Below are 19773 nucleotides of genomic sequence, written 5' to 3'. Positions count from 1 at the left end.
ATTTAATACTTTTCTTGTCAAATTAGGATTGTATTATGATAGGGTATCAATAATATTTTTAAGAGGGGGTTTTTCTCTTTTTCTAGTGGATTCTAGACATTTCCTTGTGCATTCAAGGAATTCCTTTTGGATTTAAGGGTTTTATTAAGTTAGAACTAGCCCCTTTCATGCTTTCTGTTCTGCATCATTTCAACGTATTCCGCAAGATCCTAAACTTCTACACATTCCACAACAAGAAATTCCAACTCCCCTCGAGACATCAATGGCAGCTTCCCTCATTAAATTAGCTCAAAGTGGCCACAGATGCAGCCTTTGATTCTACAAGAAAAGATTGGTGCTATTTCATATGTGATTAAAGATCATAATGGAAAAAAATGGCTGCTGTCAAGGACTTCTAAAATATGGCTAATTCGGTGTTAGTGTTGAAAGCATTGGCAATGGATGAACCTGTTTTTCTACAACGTACACTTCACATGCTAGTCATGCACTCCTTAAAGCAGACCAAGAAATTCATAATAAAGCTTCTTATAATGCTCATTGTTCAAGGGAAATCAAAACTTTTATGGCCTGTTTGGATGCAGGGGGGAAGGAGGGGAAGTGGAGGAGAGTAGAGTAGAGTAGGTTAAAAATAAGCTAATTTTGAACTAAATTTACTCTACACTCCCTCCTTCTCCTTCAATCCAAACAGATCATTAAGTAATGACATTCTGCAGCTCACTAACAATATCATGCCTATCAAATCAAGTAACTCATAGGATTGCTCCTACATCAAAGAAAGACTTAATGCCTATAAGGTGGATTTCCATCCATCCAGAGGGCCTAAAGTAATGTCTCTCGAAGATTTCTCTTGTCAAACGGGCTTTTTTTTTTTTTTCATGTACATGTAGGTGTTGAGTCCCAGGTAAGGTAAAATGAAGAAAGTGATAAGTTCAAATTCATAGACCCAAGTTCATTTGGTCTAATCTTTTGGTTGGAGACTTGGAGTGGTGTCCCAGCATGTAAATGGGTGGGCATGATTGTTAGAATTGCGATCTAGTTTGTAGGATCGTATGATCTTATGATCCCATTTGATCAAAACAATTAAATTATACCGAAATTTACTGATCCCACTAAAAACTAAAATTTGATTAATTTTATCATCATTTTGAGTGTTCTATATGAATTTTGATCATTTTAGGCATGAATATATATTGCCAACCTAAGGTGTTTGAACTTTGATAATTCTTTTTTTTTTTTTTACCGAATTGATAGAAGTATATTTGATGAAAAGAGAAATAAAAAAGTGGGTGTGTCTGAAGAGCTAGGACAGGAAATGGACCAGCGTAGGCTGGTACCTAGCTTCAACAGATGGAAAGATAAAATAATAAAATAAAAGAATACAAAGTATTAGTTAGCCTAGTGGTTTGACCCATAGGCTTAATTGGGAGGAAGAGAACTAGCTAATCTCTGGTACTCTTCGAGAAGCGAGGTGGCTGATTGGACAATTGCAATAGGGTGGGAGTGCCTTTTGTCAAATTGAGCCTGATTTCGTGCATTCCACAACGACCAGCATATCATTAGCCATTGTTCCAACTCCCACTTAGAAAGTCTATCCATCATCTGTGCTGTAAGGTCGAAAAAGTTCTCTGCACTGGAGCTACTTTTTTGGATCTTTCCACGTACTAATGCCCGTATATTCCGAGCCAGGGAGCATTGCCATAGGACATGACAAATCGTTTCATCCTGTTGGGTACAAGTAGTGCACTTGGGGTCTACCTGAATCTTTTTACGGGCCAAGTTTACTTTCGTGGGTAGAATGTTAGAGCAGGCCCTCCATGTAAACATGCGAACCTTGGGAGGTATATTTAGCTTCCACAACTTCTTCCAAACCATTCTATCCCTTCCAACCCGTGAATGTTCTGCTGCATTTGGCTGTTGAAGTTGAAGAGCGACGTGTTATGCTGACTTCACTGTGAACTTATGGGCTCTATTTTCCGTCTAGCAGAGCCTATCTCTTGTTTGCATGTTACCTAGCTTAATCCTGAGGATTTCAGTATGTGTACTGTCATGAAATGTCTCCTGGATTATTGCTCTGTTCCATTGATGAGCATCAGGGGTGATCAAGTCACTAACCCGTAAGCTCCGGTTTGCACCAGGATGAAAGCTAGGGGGGTGGGGTAGCCATTTGTGGCTCTCTATTCCGATTGTACAGCCATCACCAATCTTCCAAGTGCTACCTCCTTGATTATGTCTTGAGCTTGAAGTAAGCTACGCCATACAAGGGAGGGGCTCAACCCAAGTCTAGCCTCTATAAATGAGCTCGTGGGGAAGTATCTGGCCTTATACACTCGACAGAACAATGACTGCGGCTCCATGATGTGTCTCCAAGCCTGTTTAGCGAGCATCGCTATATTGAAGGCATTGATATCCCTGAATCCAATGCCTCCCTTTGTCTTCAGTTTACATAGTCTTCGCTAATTGATCCAGTGCACCTTCTTCTCAGATCGAGTTTGCCCCCACCAATATTTCGATAGCGTCGAGTTAATGCTATCACATACAGTCTTGGGTATTTGAAACATGCTCATCGAGTATGTTGGGATAGCCTGTGCGACGGTCTTAATCAAGATCTCTTGGCCCGCTTTAGAAATATACTTTTCTTTCCACCCATTGACCCTTTTAGTGATGCGTTCCTGAAGTTCATTGAAGGTTGAAATTTTTGACTTGCCTCCAATCATGGGTAGACCTAAGTACTTCTCACAGTCAGTTATCACCTGTGCTCCCAATAACCCTCGGATGACTTCCTTAGTCTCTGGGTTAGTGTTTTAACTGAAGAATAAGGTGGTTTTCCAGAAGTTGATTGCTTGTCTAGAGGCAACCTCATATCGAGCTAGCACTGCCATTAGCTCTCGGCAGTCTGATGGGGTTGCTTCACAAAACAATAAGCTGTCATCGGTGAACAAGAAGTGGGAGATTGGGACTCCTCCTCAGCATGATGTGATAGCATGCAATTTATTCGATGCAATGGCCTGTCTTAGCAAAGAAGATAACCCTTTAGCACAAAGCAAAAAAAGATATGGAGAGAGTGGGTCACCTTGTCGGATTCCACTTGTGGGGGTGATGTAGCCTCTCGGTTCTTCATTGAAGAGTACGGAATAGGTTGCTGTGCGTATTGTGTTAATGGCAAGATCCACCCATTGCTCCGGTATCCCCAACTTGAGCATAATTTGCTCGAGAAAACACCATTCAACTCTATCGTAGGCTTTACTAATGTTTAACTTCACAGCCATATGTCCAATTTTCCCCCGTTGTCTATTCCTCATCTGATGCAACATCTCAAAGGACACTGTGGTGTTGTCTGTAATCAATCTATTCGGGACGAATGCACTTTATGCATCGGAGATAATGTTTGGCAGAATGTTCTTTAACCGGTTAGCCAAGACTTTCGAGACCAACCGAGAGATAACATTTGCCAAGCTAATGGGTCGATACTCCGTGATGTGCTGTGGCTCATTCTTCTTGGGAATAAGCAGTATATAAGTAAATTTCATTTTCCGTAGGTTCTTGCATGAATGAAGAACTGATAGCATGGTTGAGGTGACATTCGGTCCAACAATGCTCCAGAATTGGAAGAAGAATAGGGACATCTTGTCCGGACCTGGTGCCTTTGATGGGTGCATCTAGAAAAGCGCTGTTCTCACTTCCTCAGCCGTGTAGGTTTGGAGCAATGAATCTCTCATGTCATCGGTGACCACCTTGTTAATTGAGTTCAGGATGTCCTCCAGTTGTGTAGGGTGTCCATAGTTAAACAGGTTCTTATAGTATTCTTCAGCCATGTTCGAAAGTTCACCTTCGTCCGTGTGCCAGACCCCTGCCTCATCTTGTAGGTCCTCTATATGGTTCGTCTGTCTACGTTGATTGGTTCTTTGGTGGAAAAATCTCGTGTTCTTATCGCCTGCAGGTAGCCATAATGCCCTAGACTGCTGTTTCCAGAACACTTTTGTGGGGACTAATTATCTAGAAGGTACAATTAAAACAATATGAATTGGGCCTATGGCCCAATCCAAGGATATTAACCAATCTGAGGATGGTCAAGTAAAGTTATAGTGGGAATGGTATAAGAAGAAGAAACAAAGATTGTATGTGATAGTCCAAAATACGTCCGAGGAGAAAAGTCATCTCGGAAATGGAGATCTGAGGTTAGTAAGAACATCTTATCATCCTAGACATTCTTCAAGGTTGCATCATAACTAGGAGTTGGACATTGGATAAGGGATGAGCAAAGGGAGGCAACAAATATCTTCAAAAGCTGCTACCTCCACATTAAATGTCTTCCAACTAACTCTCTAACCGTATTAATGTGAAAGTGATACTTGAACAGTGGTCAAGCAGCCTTACAGCTACTAGTTGATGGTTCTGGGAGGTGTTGGATGGGATAAGAAGGGATTCCTAGAATGTAACCTACACGTGTATGGTAGAGATGATACCAAAATTGCAGTATATAGCATGAGAAGGTGGCCTAAAGAAAAGGGATCGAAAAAATCAAGAAATCATTGTAATAATACTTTGAACTTTTGTAACTTTGTTCATCAACAAGACATTATAACATAGCTCCTCAGGCCGTGCTGAGAGTAGATTTTCTTATCTCATTTGTGTTTAATGATCTTTAATTAGCAACTTTTCTTGTCTTTCTTTTGGAGTAGAACTCGTTCTTTCACTCAAGCTTTACAAATTCATTGTTTGGGCTTGTTGGGCTAAAACCTAATCCTATACTGGGTCCAATCCAAATTTAGTCATTACAATTGGTGCCGTTTGTGGGGAAGACTTGATCTATTCTGAAAGAGATTCGAGTACAACGTTTAAGATGGAAGAAGCAGGTTCGCATCAGGCAGCGACAGGACTACACTAGGTGGATGCTAATCTACACCAAGCAGAGTCAAGGGGGTTTCAACATAGCAATCCATGTAGGAGCCTCGAATGGAGAAGAGATCGTGAGGGAAGTATGCACACAACTCATACTAGTAAAAGCCAGTCTTGAGGGAAGAGCTGTGTTTCCCATGCAAAGAATGATAGAGACATGCAACGTGAAATCGATGAATTGAAGAGGGAATTGCACCACGCACAACGAAGACATTCATTGCCCAACTCCGAGCTGTCCTCTGAGGAGACAAATGGTGCTAGTTATAGATGGAGATCCAGAACTCCACCCAGCGAGACTTTCTCCTACGACGAGGAGTATCACCATAGATGTAGATATAAGAGCCCGCCTCGCAGAGGCCTAGGGAACGATGCCATGAACAAGGCGTTGAGTCAGGTTTCTAAGTCACCCTTCACGCGAAACATAAAAGGTGCGAGTTTTCCTCGGCGATTCCATCAGCCCACGTTCACCATTTATAATGGTTGAACAGATCCGGTGGAACATGTCGGTCATTTCAATCAAAGGATGGCCGTTCATTCTAAAGATGAGGCTTTGATGTGTAAGGTCTTTCCATCTAGCTTGGGCCTAGTGGCGATGAGGTGGTTCAATGGTTTAAGGGCGAATTCTATTGACTCCTTTAAGAAACTCACCCGGGTCTTTAGTGCTTGCTTTATCACTTGTAGTAGGATTTCCTCGGCTTTTAGGATCCTTGTTATCTATGTCCATGTGGGAGGGGGGAACTCTGAAGGCTTAGATAGATACTAGGAGATGTTTAACGAAATAGACGAAGATTATGATAAAGTGTCCATTAGTACTTTTAAGGCTGGCCTCCCAGCCGAGCATGACCTGAGGAAATCTTTGACTGGTAAGCCTGTTACCAGTGTGCGCCAACTTATAGATCGGATTGACAAGTACAAAAGGGTAGAGGAAGACCAAATACAGGGGAAAGGAAAGTCTAAGGTGATCCTTCAGGAGAGGAGGGATTTTAGGTCGAACCGGTACAATAATAACCGACCTCGGAAAGATTTTGTTGGGCAGTCAGGATCTGCCAACACCCAGGTGGTTAATGTCGTATTTCGAGAACCGGTACAACAAGTTCCGGAGAAGATTAAAAACGAGCTGTTCTTTGAATGGCCGAAAAATATGGCAGGAGATCCTATGAGGCGCAATCAAAACCTTTATTGCCAATATCATCAGGATCATGGACAAACTACCGAGGATTGCAGAAACTTGTGGGACCATCTAGACCAACTAGTCCGGGAAGGGAAGTTAAAGCAACTTTTGCATCATTCCAGTGGTCTGGAAGCCAAACGGGTTCGAGGTTTCGGAAAGATGCTTCTTCAAAACTCCCTCTTGGCACAATAAATGTCATTTTTGCTGCCCCAGGGAGGACTGAATCTTGTCCTTCCAGAGTGATGTCAGTATCTCGTTACTCAGCTGAGGAATCCAGCTCAATGCCTAAGAGAGTTAAGATGGGCGTCCCACTGGTGTTAAGTTTTTCAGATGAGGACAAACTTGGAACCATACAGCTCCATGATGATGCTTTAGTGGTTACACTTAGAATTTGTGGGTACGATGTGAAAATGGTGATGATTGACCAAGGCAGCAGAGTTGAGATAATGTATCCTAACCTATATAAGGGACTAAATTTGAAACTTGAAAACTTAATAGCCTACAGTTCTCTTCTAGTGGGGTTTGAAGGTAAAATGGTCATTCCGAAAGGTCAGATCAGATTACCTGTGCAGACCGGCCTGGATGTGGTGGAGGTGGACTTCATTGTTGCAGATGCTTTCTCTCCATACTTGGCCATTATGGGCAGACCCTGGCTTCATACCTTGGGGGCCATCTCCTTTACTCTTCACTAGAAGATGAAGTACCCATCAGGAGGCTAGGTCTTGGAGATATTAAGAAATCAGTCTATAGCTAGAAAATGCCTGGTAGCGGCCATCCAACATCGGCCTGAGATTGAAATCTCGGCCACTGCTGATAATGGCTTATAGCAATCAGAAACTCCGGCATTGCCCTTCAATGAACCAGCCGATGAAACGAAATGTGAAGATCTAGAGAGGGTAATTGTTGGTGATGATCCGGAGAAGTTCTTTCATGTTGGAGCTCAACTGCCTTTGTAGGAGAGGGAACAATTGGTTGAGTTCCGTAGAAAAAATGTTGATGTGTTCGCATGAAGCGTGTATGAAGCCCCGGGTGTAGATCCAAGTTTTATTTGTCATCATTTGAATGTTAACCCTTCCATTACTCCGAAGAGACAGCCACCTCGGTGTTAGTCAAAAGAGCACACCGAGGCTGTCAAAAATGAAGTAACAAAGCTCAAACAGGTAGGGGCTATCAAGGAAGTTTATTATCCTTAATGGTTAGCTAACACGGTGGTGGTGAAAAAGAAAATTGGGAAATGGCGTGTGTGTGGACTTCACGGACCTCAATAAAGTTTGTCCCAAAGATCCTTTCCCTATGCCTCGTATAGATCAGTTGGTGGATGCGACGGTAGGTCATCCTCGGATGAGTTTTTTGGATGCCTTTCAAGGATATCACCAAATACCATTAGCACTGGACGATCAGGAAAAGACAGCTTTTGTCACTTCCACTGGAAACTATCACTACAAAGTGATGCTCTTTGGTTTGAAAAATGTAGGGTCTACTTATCAACGGATGATGACTAAAATATTCGAACCATAGTTGGGAAGGAGCATTAAAGTCTATATTGATGATATGGTTGTAAAGAGCAAGGTGGTGTCTGAGCATGTGGGAGACCTTGCTAACATTTTTGAAATTCTGAGAAAGCACAAGTTACGCCTGAATGCTTCTAAGTGTTCGTTTGGTGTAGGCTCGGGAAAGTTTTTGGGCTACATGGTGACTCACAGGAGAATTGAGGTGAACCTTGATCAGATTAAGGCCATTAATAGCTTGCAACCACCTCGGAACCCCAAGGAGGTCCAAAAATTGACCGGGATGATTGCTGCTTTAAAACAATTTATTTCTAGATCAGCAGATAGGTGCAGACCTTTCTTCCTTCTGTTGCATAAATGGAAGGGATTTGAATGGACCAAGAAGTGCGCTGTAGCATTTCAATAGCTCAAAGAGTACCTATCTCGGCCGCCCATCATGTCTAGTCTTGAGATGGATGAGGTCCTATTTACCTACTTGGCGGTAGCCTCCCATGCTTTGAGTTTTGTTTTGATACGAGTAGACAATGGCATCCAACGACTAGTCTATTATGTAAGTAAGTCATTACATGAAGCTGATGTGTGGTATTTACCATTAGAGAAGACCATCTTGATAGTAGTGCATGCTACACGAAAACTCCCCATTATTTCCAGGCACACACCGTGGTTGTTCTAACTCAATTACTGCTCAAATCAATACTTCGGAGTGTGGATTATACTGGGAGGGTTGCCAAATGGGGCATGATTCTAGGGGCTTTTGATATCAAGTATATGCCTTGTACCTCTATAAAAGGCCAGATCCTTGTCGATCTAGTAGCCGAGTTTGCTGAATTTCCTGAAGAAATAAATATGAAGCAGCATGGCATGGATGAAAAATTAGTTGGTCTAATCTTCGCACAATATCCCTTACCCTGGAAAATATATGTGGATGGAGCAGCAAACCAGCGGGGATTAGGAGTGGGGTTGGTTTTGGTATCTCCTGAGAAGATCACCATTGAAAAATCTTTGAGGTTGGGGTTCTCGGCTACAAACAACAAAGCAAAATATGAAACTTTGTTGATGGGAATGACGATGGTTTAGAAAATGGGTGGAAAGATAATGGAAATGTTCTCAGATTCAAGATTGGCCATAGGCCAGGTAAAAGGGGAATTGGAATCTCGAGATACAAGAATGCAGGAATATTTGGGCCAAGTTAGGCGTATACAAATAAAGTTTGAATTCTTCGACTTATCGCATATCCCCAGAAGTGGAAATACCCATGCAGACTCCTTGGCTACCCTTGCCACCTCCTCGGCACAGGATTTGCCCTGAGTGATACTTGTCGAAGACTTATGCACCCATACCCCAATAAAGAGAGACTTGCTCCAGGTCCATCAAATCAAATTAGGGCCGAGTTGGAAGGATCCTATACTGCTATTCTTTGAAAGGGATATATTGCTTGAGGAGAAGTCAGAAGCTGAGAAAGTACGGAGGAAAGCTTCTTGATTTTGGATGTCTGAGGAGGAAAGCTTCTTGATTTTGGATGTCTGAGGACAAAAAGTTGTACAAATGTTCTTTTTCTGGACCATATTTGCTTTGTGTACATCCCGATGCATCAGAATCACTCCTAGAAGAACTACATGAAGGAATTTGTGGAAGTCACACAGGAGGAAGATCTTTATCTCACCGGGCCATTACTCAAGGATACTGGTGGTCGGACATGCAAAATGAAACACAAGAATATGTTAGAAAATGTGATCAGTGTCAGAGATTCGCGCCAAACATTCACCAACCTGGAGGAGTTCTTAATCCTCTTTCCAGCCTTTGGCCTTTTGCTCAATGGGGTGCAGATATCATAGGCCCTTTCCCTAAAGCACTAGGAAATAAAAAGTATCCACTGGTTAGCACAGATTATTTCACCAAATGGGTCGAAACTAAACCTTTAGCTAATATTAGAGATGTGGATGTCAAAAGGTTTATCTGGAAGAATATCGTTACTCGATTCGGGGTCCCCTATATCCTCATCTCGGATAATGACCTTCAATTTGATAGCAAAGCCTTTAGGCAGTACTGTTCTGATCTGGGGATAAAGAATAGATATTCCACTCCAGCCTATTCGCAAGGAAATGGGCAAGTTGAAGCTGTCAACAAGGTTATAGTGAATGAACTTAAAAAGAGGTTGGACGATGCAAAGGGAAAATTGGTGGAGGAATTACCACATGTCCTTTGGACGTATCGAACAACGCCTCGACGGTCAACAGGAGAGACCCCTTTCTCAATGACATATGGGGCCGAGGCTGTAATCCCTCTGGAAACACATTTCCCGACATTGAGAACAAATGCATTTACCTCGGACGACAATGATGAGTTGTTGGAAAAAAATCTAGACTTGATTGAAGAGCGAAGAGAGAATGTAATGGTCTAACTGGCCTATTACTAGCACAAGCTCAAGTAAGGTTATGATACCAATGTAAAGTTAGGACCGTTGGCCCTAGGAGATTTGGTGTTGAGAAAAGTTTTGGAGACTACCAAGAATCCAGCTTGGGGAAAATTAGGGCCTAACTAGGAAGGACCGTATCGAATCACTTCGGTGGCAGGAATAGGTGCGTACTATTTGGAGGATCTAGAGGAAAAAATTGTACTCCATTCTTGGAATGTAAACAACCTAAAGAAGTATTATTATTAATAAAAATAGCCCTGTTTAGTTCTTCTTTAATTCGTCCCAATCATGTATCATGTGTTCCCCTATCTATTGAAGTATTAAACAGAAGTTAAGTCATGTCAGGTTCCTCGGACCACAGACTTGGTGGAAATTAATACCCTTTGACATCTATTGAAGTATTAAACAGAAGCTAAGTCATGTCAGGTTTCTCGGACCACAGACTTGGTAGAAATTAATTGACATCTATTGAAGTATTAAACAGAAGCTAAGTCATGTCAAGTTCTTCGGACCACAGACTTGGTGGAAATTAATACCCTTTGACATCTATTGAAGTATTAAACAGAAGCTAAGTCATGTCAGGTTCCTCGGACTACAGACTTAGTGGAAATTAATACCATTTGACATTTGTTGAAGTATTAAATAGAAATTAAGTCATATTAGGATCCTCGGACCACAGACTTAATGGAAATTAATGCACTATAGTACCTATTAAAATGCTAGTCCAACATGAAGTTAAGCATTTAAAGGAAATAAACCCCTGATTCCCTTTCTCGGATCACAAGGTTTGTTATCACCTAATAAAGATATAGACTGTAGTAAGCCCATGAGCATCACTTAAAGTATTTTGGGGTGCCCTGGACTTAGCCTTATTTAATCAAACATTAGAACATTTTCTTGAAGTTAAATTTGTTAGAATTGATAGATTCAAAATGTGTCTTAATAGTACTACGGATTCAATGGTTACAATCCACCCTGATTACCAATTAAAAATATGTGTAAATTTTGTTTTTCTCGTGTAAGTAACTTTGTACTTTCTTGGCATATGATTATATTCAAACAAAGGACAGTCAAAATGAAAATTACTTAAATATATAAATATATATATATATATATATATATATATATTTATATATATAATAAAACAAATAAAATAAAAATAAAATAAATAACAACTCATACAAATTTGAGAAAGTAAAAATGTATATTTCATTAAAACATGTCTTGGAAAAAACAAATTCCATTATAGAAATCATAATTACATTACAAAATGAAGATTCAATGTTTCAATTTTATTTGAAGCTTGTCCTTGGAAGTCTTGTTAGCTGGTTTATCCGCTTTAGTAGGAATCGTTTTTTCCTTCTCTTTGGGGGCTCCCTTGGCAGGCATAGTAATTGAAGTTAAGGCCTGTTCAAAACCTTAGGAAGCTGCCCCATCTTATGGAACCTCTGTGGCTTTGTCCGAGGATTTTTCCTTTGAAACTTCAGGTTCCTTTGATTGCTCCTGCTAATTGGGAGGAAGAGGGTCCTGAGACTGTGCTTCCTCGATCGGGTCAGCAACTGTAGAGGCCACCTTACCTTGAGTGGAAGGAAGGTCCGAGGCTCGTATGGCTGGTGGGAAGTAGATGTTTTCTGGTCTTCTCAGCTCAAAAGAAGCCTCAACCCTGGCTCGGTTGAGAGCTTTCTCCCAAGTTTGAGCACAATAGATTCGACATACGACTGGGACCTCTGCCTGGAAGGTATCCTCGGTCTCGGCTATGCCGACGTCGTAACCATGCTGCTCAGCCTCGTCTTTAGCCCTCTCAGCCTCTACTTTTGCCTTCTCGTCCCATGTCCAAATATCTTTTGAGGTTGAGGAAAACTTCATTTCTCCTGATATTTCACAGCTCAGCCATATCATTTGGGAGCAACAGAGCCCCCTACAAGGCTGAGGCAACATGGCATCCAATACCCCTATTGAAATCCCTAAGTTTTGCATCATCCCTCAAGGGTTCACCATTGAGCATGGGTGCTGGAGGCCAAGCCTGAGGCTCTGGAGGCTGATTATCTCCCCTTTCTACACCTCTCAGCGATGTATGGCTAGTCCTTTTCTGCTTTGTAGCTCTCTGGGTCTCATCTTCATGAACAGGACGAGACCTCCCAGCATCCACTACATCTTTTCCCTTCTACTCTCTCTTCCTTTTCGGATCAGCAAGATCAAGTCTGGATGACAGAGATGGTTGAGGAAGAGGAAGAGGAGATTTGGGAGGAGGAGGAGAAAGCTTTGGCTGTGCGGATTTCCCCAGTGCACCATTTCCGGGCTGGAATTCTATTAATTCCATCGAACTCTTTTGGGATTTCCTCTGGATACCCATTTCGTCCGAAGTGGTAACTTCTGCTTGATGTTGGAAGTCAACGTCAGCAGATATACCCTCGGGAGATGTAGTTTGGTTAAACACTTCAAAATCCTCTGAGGAGTCTGACAAATCTACGATCTCCTCTGGACTTTTTTCTTCTTCTTTTTCTTTTTCTTCTTTTTCCTCTTCCTCAAGAACGAGTTGGGATGAGGATGCTCCTACTGAAAGGGTGGCTACAAAGAGTGGTCGAGTAAGGGGTGTACCTTCAGGAATGGGAATACCCTCTGGAACGATGAATCCTTCGTAGGCAACACTAATATGGTGAAGTCGAGGATCGTTGGCCTTTATCACGTACTGGGGGGCTTGAAATGCGAGAGAAATGGGTGTGTACCCAAAAATTAGGTGCGCTGCTCGTAGTTGACCGTTGGCTTTGTTTACGTACACCTCAGACTGTAAAATTCTATCTAGGCTCTTTCTGTTGACTAAGCTGAGTTAAGGTTTGGTAGAACGTTTATCTGCAAAATCATTAAAATGGAAGGAAAATTTTGTCAGAAGCAGAGATAGTGGGTAATAAAAGAGAAACACAAGCCAAGACACATAAATTTAGGGCTATACCCCCACCTGGTTCTCCCTCCTTAGTCGGACAGGGTAGCCCATCATGCCATTCCCCATAAAAGATTAAAAAGTCTTCCTTTAAGCCTTTGTTTGATGTAGGGAGGCACTGGATTAACCTTACTTCGGGATATCTTGACTTAAGGTAATATCCCTGACCCGTCAAATGATGTAGGTTGTATACTCAATTCACATCATGATGGGCAAATTTAAATTCATTCTCTCATTTAGAGCTTCTATACTGCCCGATACCCTAAACATATTTGGGGCGCATTGTGTGGGAGATAGCCTAAAGAACCTAAGATAGTTCCTAGTGATGGTACCTATGGGAATGGTCATCCCTCCCTCTATGAAGGCGATCATGGGGATGATCACCTCTCCTGTTTTCCTAGCATCTACCCATTCTCCCTGGGCAGCGTATTTCATGCCCACTGTTGGTGGGATCTTGTACTTAGCCCTAAACCTTTCCATACCCTCCTCAGACTCAACTAAACGCTTGAACTTACCCATTTTCTAAGAAGTTTTGAAGAAAAATTAACAAGTTTGAAACAAAAACTAAGAGGGTTCAAGGAAACTTACAGGTTTGAAAAGAAGATCCTCAGACAAATTTTTAGTATTTGTAGACGCACAGGGAAGTGAGAGAGAGTGACAGGTTCAGTGTATAAGCTCTAGGACTGTGTGATTGTTGAAAGTAGGAAAATGAATTAATTTGAAAAGTTATTTATAGTGGCGCAGAAGTTACAAGCGGGAAAATTCCTGCTTGTAAACCTAAGAAAATCCTCCACCATTGGATTTACATCTTGCTATTGAACATGCGGGACAAGGGAGCCGCCAAAATTTAATGATGGCACGCTCTGGACGCCGAAGCATCAAGAGCGTGCCTTGAGCAGGTAAAAAGGCATTTGGGAGTTCAGGTAAATAGGGCATAACCACGAACGGGATGGATTGAGGATATCAAAATCCTCCTTTCCTCCTGAGGAGTCGAAAAACAAGATTTTGAGGGGCTATTGTAGGGGCCAATTATCTAAAAGGTACAATTAAAACAATATAAATTGAGCCTATGGCCCAATCTGAGGATATTAACCAATTCGAGGATGGTCAAGTAAAGTATAGTGAGAATGGTATAAGAAGAAGAAACAAAGATTGTATGTGATAGTCCAAAATACGTCCGAGGAGAAAAGTCATCTCGGAAATGGAGATCCGAGGCTAGTAAGAACATCTTATCATCCTAGACATTCTTCAAGGTTGCATCACAACTAGGAGTTGGACATTGGATAAGAGATGAGCAAAGGAAGGCAACAAATATCTTCAAAAGCTGCTACCTCCACATTAAATGCCTCCTAACTAATTCTCTGGCCGCATTAATGTGGAGGTGATACTTGAATAGTGGTCAAGTAGCTTTACAGCTACTAGTTGATGGTTCTGGGAGGTGTTAGATGGGACAAGAAAGGGTTCCTAGAATCTAACCTACACGTGTATGATAGAGATGATACCAAGATTGCAGTATATAGCATGGGAAGGTGGCCTAAAGAAAAGGGATCGGAAAAATCAAGAAATCATTGTAATAATACTTTGAACTCTTGTAACTTTGTTCATCAACAAGACATTATAACATTGCTCTTTAGACTGTGGGAAGGGTAGATTTTCTTATCTTATTTGTGTTTAATGATCTTTAATTAGCAACTTTTCTTGTCTTTCTTCTGGAGTAGAACTAGTTCTTTCACCCATGCTCTACAAATTCATTGTTTGGGCTTGTTGGGCTAAAACCCAATCCTATACTGGGTTCAATCCAAATTCAGTCCTTACAACTTCCTCGTGGTGTAGGAGCTCATTCACTTCTCTTTTCACTGCATTAATCCATTGCAGGTTATTACCATAGTCAACCCCCATGAGTTCTTGTAACTCCTGTTGTTTTCATTTAGGCGAGTGTGAGTGTTCCCAAATTTGCTCCAATTAATGAGCTTCATACGACAGGCCTTTGTTTTTTCAACTAGGAAAAACATTGGGCTCCCATTTACTTGGGTTCGGGTACATGAAGACTGAACTCTTTCTTCACATTCGTTTTTAGAGACCCAACGTTCCTTAAAGCGCTGTAGTTTTTTCCATTGTCGTTGTTGATTCGTGGCAGCTGTGGTGGACAGCATAATGGGGTCTTGGTCTGAGTAAGAGAGTTGGAGGTGGGTGATTTTGGCCATGGGGAATCGTTCTCTCCACTCTGTATTTGCACATGCTCTGTCTAGTCGCACTTCAACAAAGGCGTGCCCTTGCCTACCGTTGTGCCATGTGAAGGGGTACCCTTGATACCCAAGGTCAGTCAATCCACAATCGTGCAAAGCATCATGGAACATCTACATGGGGCCTGACGGTTTGGAGGTGCCACCATTTTTTTCCCTAGAGACAAGGATTTCATTGAAATCTCCGATGCATAACCAATGTAGAGAAGCTCATGCATGGAGGTGATAGAGTAATCTCCAAGTTTCTGTTTTTCGCTGATCTTCTGGGTGGTCGTACACACTAGTCAATCTCCATCAGTCTCGCACATGGGAAACAATATGCACATCAATATGGTTAGGCGAGGAAGTCTGATGATGGACCTCAATTTCATTTTTCCACAGAAGAGCCAGACCACCCTTCCTTCCATCACACGAGACAGCCAGCATGGATTGGAAGTTTAGTTCATCTCGAATCGGTATCATTTCTCTCACAGTCAATTTTGTCTCCATGAGAAACAAAATTGTGAGCGCTTTCCTTCTCACCAAGTCGGCGAGCACTTGAACTGCTGGTCGATTCCCAAGCCCCCGACAGTTCCAGCTTATCACAATCATTGGGCTCAGCGGGGCTGGTCTCTAGCCTCCACCGTTGTAGGCGAGAGAGCATCAACTGCCTTTTCTGTCTTGGCTCGTTTCTTGGTGTCAACATCTAATTCTGTGTTGTCTTGCCACAGGTCTACGTTCTTCCTTTTGTGATCCACTTTAGATAAAGGAGTTTCTACATGTGCCGAGGGCTTAGTTTTGGTGGGCCGCGTGGTTTTTTTCCTACTGCCAGTCTTCGTAGGAAGCGTGCCTTTGCTAGTGTCCATGTGTTGAATAGTGCCATGCAAAGCATTCTCTCCTATGGCCCCACTTGATGAGTCAGCGTCTACTACTGCATGCAAGTTTTCCATGTGAAAAGCACTTTCCATATCCATCTCCAGGTCAAGCTCTCTATTTTTGGTTTGATTATTCAAATCAGGAGGGCCCGCAATTTTCGGCTGTGATTTTTGAATCTCCTCATCAAGAAAATCCAGATTTGGCTCCTTTCCATGAATATCGCCACTCCTGGTCAACTGTGCATTCCTGAACTTTGCTAATCTTAAAGCTTCAATTTCATGTATCAGTTGGTCATATTGACATAATCTAATTGTTTCAGAGTTGCTAGTGTTAGTTATTAGTTTTTGTTGTTTGTATATTAGAGGGGAAAAAATGGGAATTAACTTATGTATAATATACAAATTACTTCACATTGATGCAAATCTTTGTATTTTTATTTATTTTTTTATTTTTTATTTTTTATTTTTTTTATAGATGAATTCATAATTTATATAAGAGTAAATTCCACAAACCTACCCTGAGATTTGTGATAATACCAGTTAGGTCCAGAACATTTTAAAACCCACTGATTTGGTCCTAAAAAGACAACTTTGCCCCTAAACATACAAACTCTCTATTCTCTCTCGTCTCTCTCACTCTCAAACCTCTCTCTGACCGAAAATACCCAACCCAAATCTCTGAATCCAAAAGAACAATACCAAAATCCCACTGAAGGTCCCCTGAAAATGCTACAAAAAAGCACATAAAAATCACTCTTTCAAAACCCATTAATCCGCTTGTAAACCCCATTGAAATCTCCAGAAAAACCCAACAAAAATCGCCAAAAACTAGAAAAAATCCCAACCAAACACAACACAAAAAATCAATACAAAACCACCCAAGACCCCATTGTAAACATCAAAATAGAAACCAAAAAAAAAAAAAAAAAAACCCACACCACGAGATTGGGTCATCATCCCCTGAAGAACACTGCCCAAATTTGAAATCTAAAGCCCATGCCGAGATCCATGCCGCCGCTGCAAAGACAATGGAGAGATCTAGATCGAAGCACCATCACCACCACCACCACCACATGGGTTCTGATAAGAGAGAGAGGGGCGAGAGTCTGTTGATGGCATCAAACTTCATGGGAATCGAGAAGGCCCTTGCATGGTGGTGTTGCTGACACCGATGACCGAGCTTATGGGTTTCGCCGGTGACCAGATTGAAGCACCATCACCACCGTGTGGGTTCCGATTTGAGAGGGACGAGAGTCCGTTAAATAGCACTGATGGCGTCAAACGACTCAAACCTGCGGTGGGAATCGGGAAGTCCTTTGCTAGGTGGTGTTTCTGGTAACCAAAACTCATGGGTTTCACGGGTTAGAGAGAGAGTTCTAAGAAAGAGAACTCAGAGAAGAGAGTTGACAGAGAGGGAGAGTAACGAGATAGGAGAGAGAAAGAAAAGATAATAAAAATTAGGGACAAAATGGTCTTTTAGGATGAAATTGGTAGGTTTTAAATTGTGTTGGACCTAGTTGGATATTATGACAAACCTCAGGGTAGGTTTGTGAAATTTACCCTTTATATAATTATTCAACCTATAAAGTCACTATCCATGTTTTTTTTTTTTTTTTTTTTTTGCTTTAAATCAGAAAATAGTAGGACCATGATTTCCGCCTATTTCTTTTATATTCACATAGGATCCCGACTTTGACAATGGCTTTTTGGTGGAATTCGTAGTCACATCTCTCTTTCGTTCCTTTGTTTCTTCTGTAACCGAAAGAGAAGAGAAATTGCAAAGCTTAAGTAAAAAGCTTTACAAAGAGGAAAGTCCTTCTTCCTTCTTTATTCTTTATAAAGATACACTGGATTCAAGCGGAGTGCCTTGAAGTCAAAAGAAATTACTTACGGATCAAGTTAAATCCATGCAAGCCGCCTTAAATCTTGCATAACAAGCGATAGAAATCCAAATTTATTATTATTATTATTATTATTATTATTATTATTATTATTTAATGTGTGCGTGTTTCTTGGAGAGTTCAAGTTAAGTCAACACAACAGGCCCGACTCCTATATATTCAAATATTGATTGATTGACGTGCGAGCTTCTTGGAGCTCAAGTTGAATTGCGATATGGACTGGACATTGCCTTTCGATGTCATCATTATTAATGGATTGGCTGATGGGGCTTAATTAAGTACTCTGGATTGACTAATTAATTACTTATATGCTGGAATATAAATGCATGCTAAACATTTGGATCTACAATGTGATAACACAATGATGAAGTATCAAAGAAGATTATCATGTTGGATTTAACTTTCTTATTTATCAAAATATATCTACTCATTCAGTTTTATATTATAGCATATCTTCTTTTGAAAATGTATGATATAAAGTGAAGGAATTTATGCCCTACAACGTGAAACTGGAGATTAATTTTTTAATTTCTTTTTATTTATAGAAAAGTTTTTTCAAAAAGAGAAATGATATGTTCACAATATTTTCATAACAGATTTTATGTGACAAGTTGTTATTTGCAGTTACTAGTGCATAACTAGTGTATAAGAAAGTAATTTCAGTGGTGGATTTAAATTAAAAATCTGCAACAATTTGCCAACTGGATTTGTTGTCAACCTTCTCAAAAAAGAAAAGAAAATGATTTATTATGAAAATGTTGTGGATATAGTACTTTTCTTAAAAAAGAAAAGAAAAAAGGTGAGTAGAAAACATGAAATTGTGGCATAAAAGAATGCACGAATCTCACTGTGACCTTTTGTGATTAGCAAGATATTTTAATTAAGAGTGCTTACCAAATAGTTTGACATTAAAGTATATTTTCTCCACCTACTGGGTGAACTCATATAATGATTATTATTATTTTAAAATGAGAAAAAAGTATTATAGTCTAAGCTCTGAATGAATGGATGTGCTGTGTATCCAAGAGTTAAGCCCTTTTGAATATATACTACTGTTAGTTTCTTTAAGACTTTCTCTCATCTTCCTGAGTGTGTTAAAAATATTTAATATTATAAAAAAAGAAAAAAAGAAAAAAAAGAAAACCCCAAGCTCAAGACAAAGATAAAGTAGTTCACTAAAAAAAACCATATATAACCTAAGCTTTATTTATTTATTTATTTTTAAGAAACATATATAACCTAAGCTAGTGATTGCTATTTCAACAACTTATATTTCAATTGTGAAAGTCGTTCTTCACATTAAACTTAGTAGTTTGCAATTAATGTTGTATCAATTATATATTCTCTCAGGCATAATCTTTTAGCCAGCCAATATAGGCAATAGCCTAAGACCTCAAATGAAAGAATGCCCCTTATAAGGGAAATGCTAATGAGTGCCCTTAGGGTACTCGTTAACAATTCAGTTAAAGAAAGTTTTTATAGGAAAAGAAAAAAAAATTAATGTTTTGACAGCGTTTTTCATTTTCCATAAAAGTGATGTAAAAACTTTCCTAAAATGGATTGTTAACGAGTGCCCCTAAGAGCACTCGTTAACATGACCCTTTATATAATAGTAATAATTATGTTTATCTGTCTAATTACAATATAGAATAATAATAATAATAATAATAATAATAATAATAAGACCTCTCAATTGAAATTTTTTTAAGGTCTCCTTTATTAGCCAATAGAATGCATTATTTATCTATCTCATACTATAAAAAGTTAAATTAGGTAAATTAAGGCTGAAAATTTTAACTCAACAAAAATTACTTTAAAGAAATTATTCCCTCTTCTAATGTTGTGC

General features: G+C 40.3%; 2 protein-coding genes across 2 annotated transcripts; both read left to right on the top strand.

Annotated features, from left to right (window-relative positions):
* Positions 1-5662: 5662 nt before the first annotated feature.
* On the top strand, positions 5663-6259 carry LOC115961782. The gene has a single exon (XM_031080704.1). The coding sequence runs from the start codon at positions 5663-5665 to the stop codon at positions 6257-6259; it is 597 nt and encodes a 198-aa protein (XP_030936564.1).
* A 50-nt stretch (positions 6260-6309) lies between these two features.
* On the top strand, positions 6310-6759 carry LOC115961781. The gene has a single exon (XM_031080703.1). It carries the CDS (start codon positions 6310-6312, stop codon positions 6757-6759), a length of 450 nt encoding a protein of 149 aa, XP_030936563.1.
* The last annotated feature ends 13014 nt before the right edge of the window (positions 6760-19773 follow it).

The sequence above is a fragment of the Quercus lobata genome, chromosome 9 (genome assembly GCF_001633185.2).
Source record: "Quercus lobata isolate SW786 chromosome 9, ValleyOak3.0 Primary Assembly, whole genome shotgun sequence".
NCBI lineage: Eukaryota > Viridiplantae > Streptophyta > Magnoliopsida > Fagales > Fagaceae > Quercus > Quercus lobata.
Note: the sequence above shows the minus strand (reverse complement) of the source record. Positions and strands in the feature narration are given on the sequence as shown.